Source organism: Athalia rosae, chromosome 7, assembly GCF_917208135.1.
Source record: "Athalia rosae chromosome 7, iyAthRosa1.1, whole genome shotgun sequence".
NCBI classification, from domain to species: Eukaryota; Metazoa; Arthropoda; class Insecta; order Hymenoptera; family Athaliidae; genus Athalia; species Athalia rosae.
This window is the reverse complement of record NC_064032.1, coordinates 2,743,593-2,752,042: the sequence shown is the minus strand read 5'-3', so window position 1 is coordinate 2,752,042 and position 8,450 is coordinate 2,743,593. Positions and strand designations below refer to the sequence as shown.

Here is an 8,450-nt window from a genome sequence, read left to right as displayed (position 1 = left end):
CTCAAACACGTGTCTATCGCAAAGTGGATCGACCGCGTGCTAATATTATATCCATAATGTGCAAATAACAAACTTATTTGCGCTTAGCTTACTTGCTATAAAATATTCAAACGTTTATATTCAGAATGACATCGAGATTTCTCTCATATTCAAATGATTTTTCGTATAAGAATACAAATAACCGAATATATAAGCGAGACGAATCTCTCCGATTGTAAGAACAATGAAGTAAGAACGATGATCCTCAAATTTTCGAAGCGCAAAGTCACGATAAAAAAAAGAAACCAAAATGAAAAAAAAATGAAAAGTTCAAACAACATGAAAATAATCACCAAAAGCGCGATTACATTTCGGCATTGCACGTACGCCGAATAATCGGAGCGGTAGATATATTGCCAAGGAGGTGACATTACAGGTCACTTGAGAAAGAATCGATTTTCGGGGTGCACACGTATACCGCGAGTCGCGTCAATCAAATCAAGAGTCTGCGATGATCTCTCTGACTGGAAGTATCTGTGGCTAATTTTTTCCAAGTCTGAATCCGAATAACATGCGGCCAATCTTTTATACCATCGAGTCTCGTTTCGGAATTTGATATACGCCGAGTTGGAACCAGTGTACACTGATTGTAACGTATGTATGGATGTTTTTTAGCTTATCGGAATTGTCGCGGGTCAGTCGCGGAGAGACGGTACGCGGACGATGACCATGAGAATTAAGAAGGCGAAGGCGCAAGCCGACTTCGCCGATTCATCCGATACCGTTGAAAATTCCATCAAATCGAATAACAACGATACGAAAAATGTGAAAAAAAAAGACCAAAAGTATTTCGATCCTATGGCCGTAACATGGATGGAAAAATACAGTGATCAAATGGAGAGAATGTGGAGGCGTCTTCCAAATTTTGTAGGATCAGCTATCGTTACCTGTGCTATATTTCTCCTAGGGGCTACTATGCGGGGTGAGTTTAATTATTGTCCCTGGATTTCTCTATTCACCCGATTTCTGCAATAAAAATAATTAATTTCAATTTCTGAAAGTTTGACAATTGCATTCAAAGAAAAAATTAATTAATTATCGTTGTTTCTGTGTGACGCAAACCGTGAAATCGGCCGTTTTAGGCACCAAAATCACCTAAACAAGTGGAAAAAAAGTTTCCATCCCGCAACATAGCACGGCTTGAATTTTTGATGAAATAATGAAGTTTAGCTAGAATAAAAGGCGGGGTGATCCGTTTAAAATATACATGACGTTGTTGTATCAATAAAATATTTTATCAGCTTCGTTTACGTGTTTATCCATTTATTTATTTGATTACATTATTTTTTATCTTCTTCTGTCGGACCGAATCATTTGCATGTGTGGTTTTTTTTTTTTTTTTCGATTTTTCAAATATATCTAGGTACTACACGCGTATCGCGTATGCATTGAGTTACGAGTTTTAGCGGAATTGCTTCTTTTTTTTAAAAATCTTTCCGCAAATCAAACAATATTTTCGACGAGTGCGCGCCGTACGAACTGCACTGGTTTAAATGTTATTGATTCGGGCATGAAACACGCATAGTTATAATAATTGTTTTTTTTTTTTTGTTTTTTTTTCCATTTCCTTCGATTTTCCTTTTTCATTTTCCATTTTGTTATTCTATCCGTTTCGAATATACGAGTCTGATGAAAAAGTTATGCTCGTATATTGACTCGTAGCTTCGGTGTCTCTACCGAATTGTTGGTAACGATTTTTTCCGTTCTGCTTTTTACGGTATTACCATCCAAAAAATAATAATAATTACATCAAAATTTCAAACTGACGTACATAACACCCGTGTCCTCTCATATACGCGATACGGATATAGGCGCAAAAATGAAAAGCTTCAAGCACAAAAAAAAGGATACCCGTAATGACGAGCGTATCGACGCGCAGACTAGTTTTCGCTGTGAGGATTTTCAACAATAAAATATAAACTTTGATCGTTAATTCGTATGGAAATATAATAATAAAATTGTCAAGTGAATTCTCTGCACGCGGGCGATAGTTTCCGTCAAACTTTGCCAAACTCGTAGGGAAAAATTGGTTCGTTCGTTCGTTTTTTTTTTGTTTTTTTTAGTCGTTTTTCTGAATGTGTTTTTCATTTTCCGACAAGAGAAAAGCTAACGACGGTTGATACCACGCAGACGGTATTTTCATGTGTTCAGAAATTACTATACGCGCAATTCGTTTTTGCTTTTCCTTTCGCTTCCGCTCTCAATCGGAGTGTCCAGAAATAGATGGAAGAAGGTAGGGTCACCGTAAAAAATTAATGGCAATGTTGATAGGGTCAGAAAAGTAATGGGCGAATAATTAAAAATTTTTATATAAAAAAATCCCCTCGCGAATGACATTTATTTAGATATGTATATGATCGTTATCGAGTTTAAAAATGTTGAAAAGGCAAAACTTTCACTCCCGTCAACTTTACACCCTCGCATACGACACATACACGAGTATGTGTACAGATACACGGCCGCCGGCGAAAAAGAATGTAACCACTCTCGAAGTTTTTCGCCAATTCTTTTTCCCAAAGTTTTCTTTTACTCTCTTCGAATTTTATTTATTTATTTATTTTATTTTTTTCTTTCTTTCTCTCTCGTTCTTGTCAGAAATCACCTGCGGGATCAACGCGGGTCCCCGTATCGTTGTTTCCTTGTAATATACTTTGAGAATGTAGTTTTGAATCGATCAACTCGTGAAATTTTATACGCCATGTATACGCGAAGAGAAAACAACTAGTGAATATGAAATAAATCATCCCAGCGATACGGGCGATGCGGACGAACCGAATGGTGAATTGAATGGTTTTTTTTTTTTCTCGTCCGTCGAAAATTATTTTCCTCGTTTCGGGTAATTCGAACACGCATATCTTAACGTACGTACGTACAGCGTACTGTATTTTCTATTTTCTCCGAACGTGTGTGTTGTGTGCGTGTACGGTATAAAGCAGTGTTATATATCACGGCGCCGAAACTGCGAGGACGACGTTTGAATTTTCCATTTGAACGAGTTCTTTCAGAATCCTTGTGTGAAAACTCCTGTGCTAGGATTAAGAGACGCCTTCCATATTTTTACTTCTGGCTGCTGCTTCTGCTGCTTTTGCGGTTGCACAGTTGCAAGAAAGATGGTTTTAAAATAAACTTTACTCCAACTCGACGTATAACCCAACCCGACCTATCCCAACCTTATCTCACCTACCGCAGTTATAACACCTATAATATACCTATAGGTACGTCCCTTCCTCCGTCATTCGAGCGACGGTAGGTATCAACTTTTATTTCGCCTCGTTTTATATATTACATATATAAAATAGACCGGTTTGTCCTCGGCATTTTTGTTTATCATACTTACTCTATGGAGTAAATGGTGCAATTTTTTATTAACTTTTTTTTCTTTTGACTTAACACAGAGCTAAAAATAAGTTAACGTTGCGAAAGTTCGGCTTGGTGTGAAAAACTTTCGACAAAGTTATCGTCGTTTTATTATTTTCTCAACATCGGGTTGATGGAAAGGCAATTTTTCCGATCACAAAACTTTGATTAGAGGGAAAAAAAACATTTCAAATATTCAATAGGTTCGATAAAGAATTTCTGTACCGTCACTATCAAATCCCAAAGATAAACGGATGATATGATTAATAAATTGTATCGATCTTGATTACTGAAAATTAACGCAAGTACAGAGTTCGAAATATTTATACATTTAGATCTCTTCTCACTTCTGGATCCCAATCAGATAATTAATTTCTTTTCATTTTTTTTTTTTTTGTCTCGTTCAACAGCTATAACACTGTACCTTCGAAGAATTGTTTTGGGCGATAACGAAAGAAAAGAAAAAAAAAACGAACCAACAAAAAGGCAAACTTCCTACAGAAATTTCAGTTTAATGTGAGAATCAATCAATTCGGACATCACGTATGGATAGATATCAGATAAGATCTGGGAAGACAGATACACAAGTACAAGGTCCGCGTTTTTTCAAATCGCGAAGATTATTCGTTAATCAGCCGACGACTAAAAAAAAAGAACGATGATGTAATTCTATTTTAAAAAGTTGATTTTTCAAAGATTTTGATAATCAGGAATCCGAATGTAAAAGCCAAATTGATCTATCTATAAAATTGAACGAGTTATCGCCAATTTTTCGCTTTTTGGAGCAGAAAAATTGACATATCTCGATGAGAAAAATTCACAGATTGACAAAAACAAAAAAAACCCAAGATACGTGCGAACCACAATGTTGTGAACTTGAAAAAAAAAAAAAAAACTTACGGGTAAAAAATTCAAGCGACAAACGAAGGGGGATTTTAAAAAAATGTCACGATTTTCATCCAGTTTTTCACACTTTCTGATCAGTCCAATTTTTTTCTTCTACTCCCCCAAGGTGAATGGTTGATCGTCCTCGTGCACGCGGCAAAGCATCTCGGTTACGGAGGTACGGACGATAACGAGACCAGTACAAACGTCGGGGACAACGATTATTCCTGGGAAAAAATATCGCTGGAACATTTTTACCTGAAAAATGTAGTCTACTACTGGCTGGCATCCGTCACAGTTTCTTACACGATGTACTGCGGCATCGGTGGTTTTGTGCACGTAAGTATGAACGATTTTGTTAAGTCAGACTTAGCGCCACGACGAATAATCATAGCTCGGTTACGTGATAAATGATGATTGTTGTAATATTTTGGCGATTATCGAGAAAAACAACGCAAGCTTGCAAATTATTTTTTTCACATTCGATGAGCCGAAAACCACCCTTACATCTCATCGACGTAATTGATGATGATACAATTTCCGATAAACGACCCCTTCGAATTAACGTTTCGCTTATTCGACGATCGATTCGGATCTGATGAACTGAATTTTTGAAATCTACAAAAAACTTTCGACACACGATTCATTCAATTTTCCATTCGGTTTAACACCTTAATTTTTTTCCTTCCCATATTGTTTATTTTCATGTAAATCAAGTAGTGGTACTTTTACGTTCGACAACGCGACAAGGCCGACGAATGGAAATGTCAGCCTAAAAAATGGTTGACACCCGAGCTCGAGAGAGATGAAATAATACTGGGCTCGTTGAGTCTCTTCTGCGTTTCGACGGTCTCGGCTTTTTTAGCTAGTTATTCGATGAACGGCGGTCCTTCAATGATCTACTACAAATTGGACGAGTACACCTGGACTTATTGGTTCCTTTCTTGGCCCGTAATATACATTTACATGGTGAGTAACTCTGTGAAAGAGGAAAATCAATTTCGATATGAATTCATTGCCGTATTTGCTGTACGTAGCATCCAAAGACAAGAAGAAGGAAAAGAAAAAAAGAAAACGGATGAATGAAAGTATTATCAAATTATTAGACCTTTTATAATTCGGTACCTTTGAACGAGGGAAAAATTTCAAGAGGGGGAACAAAAAAAAAAATTAGGAAGAAAATTTAAAAGAACGAATTCAAATAACCAAGCAATTTCGGACGGTATTTGCGGACTGCAGCCGTCCAGAAACAACGCCAGTAGGTTTTACAATAGGTATGTGTCGGAAATAATTGTCAAAGCTTATTCGAAATCCGATGTAGATGTGCCGTGATACCTGATTCGAAATAAAGGGGGTGGCTGGCGGGGTAGGAAAGGGAAGGGAACGAGGGAAGAGGGAAGAGGGCTTAGGGATGTTCGGTGGAACCTGTTTGTAATTAAATTCGCTACGGCTGCTGTTATTACGAAGTTAATCAAAAACCCTTTGTATTTTAACAAACCTGATTATCGAACGGTTAACAAGCGGTTCTCCGGTATAAGTTCTATCGCTATATTATTTCCTACTTTTGCAGCAAGGTTGCCCGAGGTTCGTCATTTTTATTTTAACCCCTTTGTGAAAAAACGTTTCTACTGGATCAGTTTTTCTTCGCGGAACTAAAGATGACTCGTTAATTAAATTGATCAATCAAAGAGAGGAGAATTCTCCACAAAATTTTACACCAATTTCTATTCTTCTTTCTTTTTTCATTCTTCCGCAGAGTGATTTCGAATATTTTTTTTTGAGTTTAACAAAAACAAGTTCGCGGTACCGAAGAAATTGGACATTCATTCGCCACGCAGAATTTTGTAGAATTTTATTTTTCCGATCGCTTTTCGAAGATAAAAAAAAGATCAAAAAATTCTACCGACGGTTCGTCGGATGATCGGATAATTCCGCTGCAGTTTACACAGCAGTTACACAGTGGTATGAATTTAATAGAAGGCGCGGTTGGTCGGGTCGTAAAAATTTATAAATTCTTAACGGCGTAAATTTTCTTTCTATTTTATTTTCACTTCATTTTTATAACGCGTATATATGTGTGTATACCGACGAAATACGAGGACTATAAAAACTCGCTATGGGGTACGACGCGTGAATTTTTAACCGAAATAGGGGGGGCAGTTTTAAACGTCGCCGGTATTCGTTTCCGCTGCGAAGAGATGCGGTGCAATTTTTACCGTGCAACACGTACGTACCGTACGTAGTACGTAGACGTTGCAGTACGAAATTTACTATAGATTCGGAAACCGATCATAGAACGCGTCGTCCCCGCAGTTACGGGGGGGGGGGGAGGCGTATAACGTAGTTGGTATTCCGTGAAAGACGCCAACAACCCCCTTGACGGCGTTTAACACCCCACGGTGCATTTCACCGGCTTCTCCCTGTCCTTCACCTCTCCTACACTCTATACCCCATGGACTCGATACACCCTGCGTTTAACGATAGCGTATTAGAATTTAAATTCGCGCTTCTTCTACCGGCTGAAGATACACTTGAATTTTGAGAAATTTTACGATCAGCCGCGATCGAAAATCACGGCGTTTTTCATGCCCCCCCCCAAACGATCGGTGAAAAAATTTTTGGCAGCTCGTAAATTTTGTTTTGTAAAAATCTTTTTGCAGGATTACGTGACCTACTGGCTTCATCGCGCCTACCACACGCCGTTTTTGTACAAAAATTTTCACAAGTTACACCACAAATACAAAACGCCGACGGCGTTCTCGGTGACCGCCATGCACCCCGTCGAACTGGTCAGCTTCGAATTGGTCCTCTGCATGCCGATCTTCGTCGTTCCGATCAACTGGGGTAAGTCGTCGTATGAATCGACGATAACGTCGAAAGTAATTTAGAAAATCGGATCGAAAAAACTAGCGAAAGGAAAAGCAGACGTTGTGACTCAACCGTGTTTATTTTGAAGAGTGACGCAATTTGCGACATCACCCTTGTAACGGGTGGTCCGCTCGCGGCGTACGTTGCGGTCGAGGGTCGTTTGTAAATATATAAATATATACGTGTGTAACGTTGCTGCGAATACCTATGTCTGGGGCTGACGGGGTCACGTCACGCCCTATGGCTTCCTCGCGGCTTCGATATAGGCTCCGGAGGTTCTTGATATTTTACTACCGGACGGTACGCGCGTACCTGGCCTTCGACCGTCTACGTTAACCGCACCTAATTACGTTATTTCAGTTCCCTTTTGCACGATCACCATGTACAACTACTACCACGGTATCATCGATCATTGCGGTGTAAACTTCAAGTCATTTTGGTGGCAACCTTGGCAACCGGACGCTATTTTCCACGACAATCACCACCAATATTTTCACGTCAACTTTGGATTCAACTGTCTCGCCTGGGACAAGGTAGATTTTTTGTTGACGCCGCACATTTCGTTTCGAGCGAAAATTTTACAACTCTATTTTGGAATTATGTACAATTATTGTTGGTTTTTTTTTTTTTTTTTTTTTTCTCGACAGATTCACGGGACCTACAGACAAAAGGATCGCATCTACACCGAGGACACTTATTACGGAAGAGGAAAATCATTGAGCGAAGCTTCGGAGTCTGAATTGAAATCGGAAATCGAAGAAAGAAATTCCGAAAATCCACTTGCTTACAGAGGGAACGTGAGGATCTACGCGTTGTCCGAAGAAGAGTTAAATCTTAAAAAGGATTGAGTAGATTTCTGAGCGCTCAATTTCACCTGTGTATAAGTTTCATGGGTTATACAATTTTTTAAATAAAATATTTTGTCCTATTACGCCAGATTTTTATTGAAGTATCGAAACCAAAAAACAAAAAAGAAAACTAAACGAATTTTTCGTTCGGATCGTCGCACGAATCGATCGGACTTTGATAAAATGAGAAATAAAAGGAACTTTCCAAGGCACGATATAATGTAACTTTATCTCACTGCAGAGTAGCTACGTACTGATAAAAATTTTCCGTACAATCATTAGGAGATAATTTTCTTAATACCGTGAAATCGTTTGATTCACTGGAGATATTCCGCAGATCTTTGATAACGGACGATTGGAGACTCGTTGTCAAATAATCGCAAATAACGAAGAATAGAAAAAAAAAATCTCACCCATTCCAATTTGAATCGGCTACATAAAAAAAAAAAAAAA

The 8,450-nt window shown here is 38.4% G+C and overlaps 1 protein-coding gene across 1 annotated transcript; it reads left to right on the top strand.

Moving 5' to 3' along the window:
• The first annotated feature begins 548 nt into the window (after nucleotides 1-548).
• LOC105684949 (delta(7)-sterol 5(6)-desaturase erg32-like) lies at nucleotides 549-8,080 on the top strand. The gene is made up of 6 exons (XM_048657982.1): nucleotides 549-961; nucleotides 4,409-4,620; nucleotides 5,002-5,250; nucleotides 6,942-7,125; nucleotides 7,510-7,682; nucleotides 7,797-8,080. The coding sequence occupies exons 1-6, from the start codon at nucleotides 703-705 to the stop codon at nucleotides 7,995-7,997; spliced, it is 1,278 nt and encodes a 425-aa protein (XP_048513939.1). The 5' UTR covers nucleotides 549-702; the 3' UTR covers nucleotides 7,998-8,080.
• Nucleotides 8,081-8,450: the final 370 nt, after the last annotated feature.

Bases quoted from the DNA above. Each gene is read 5' to 3' on its own strand.
- LOC105684949 (XM_048657982.1), top strand. From the start codon at position 703: ATGACCATGAGAATTAAGAAGGCGAAGGCGCAAGCCGACTTCGCCGAT. The intron at 962-4,408 runs GTGAGTTTAATT...TACTCCCCCAAG, and splicing joins CCTAGGGGCTACTATGCGGG to GTGAATGGTTGATCGTCCTC. The intron at 7,126-7,509 runs GTAAGTCGTCGT...ACGTTATTTCAG, and splicing joins CGTCGTTCCGATCAACTGGG to TTCCCTTTTGCACGATCACC.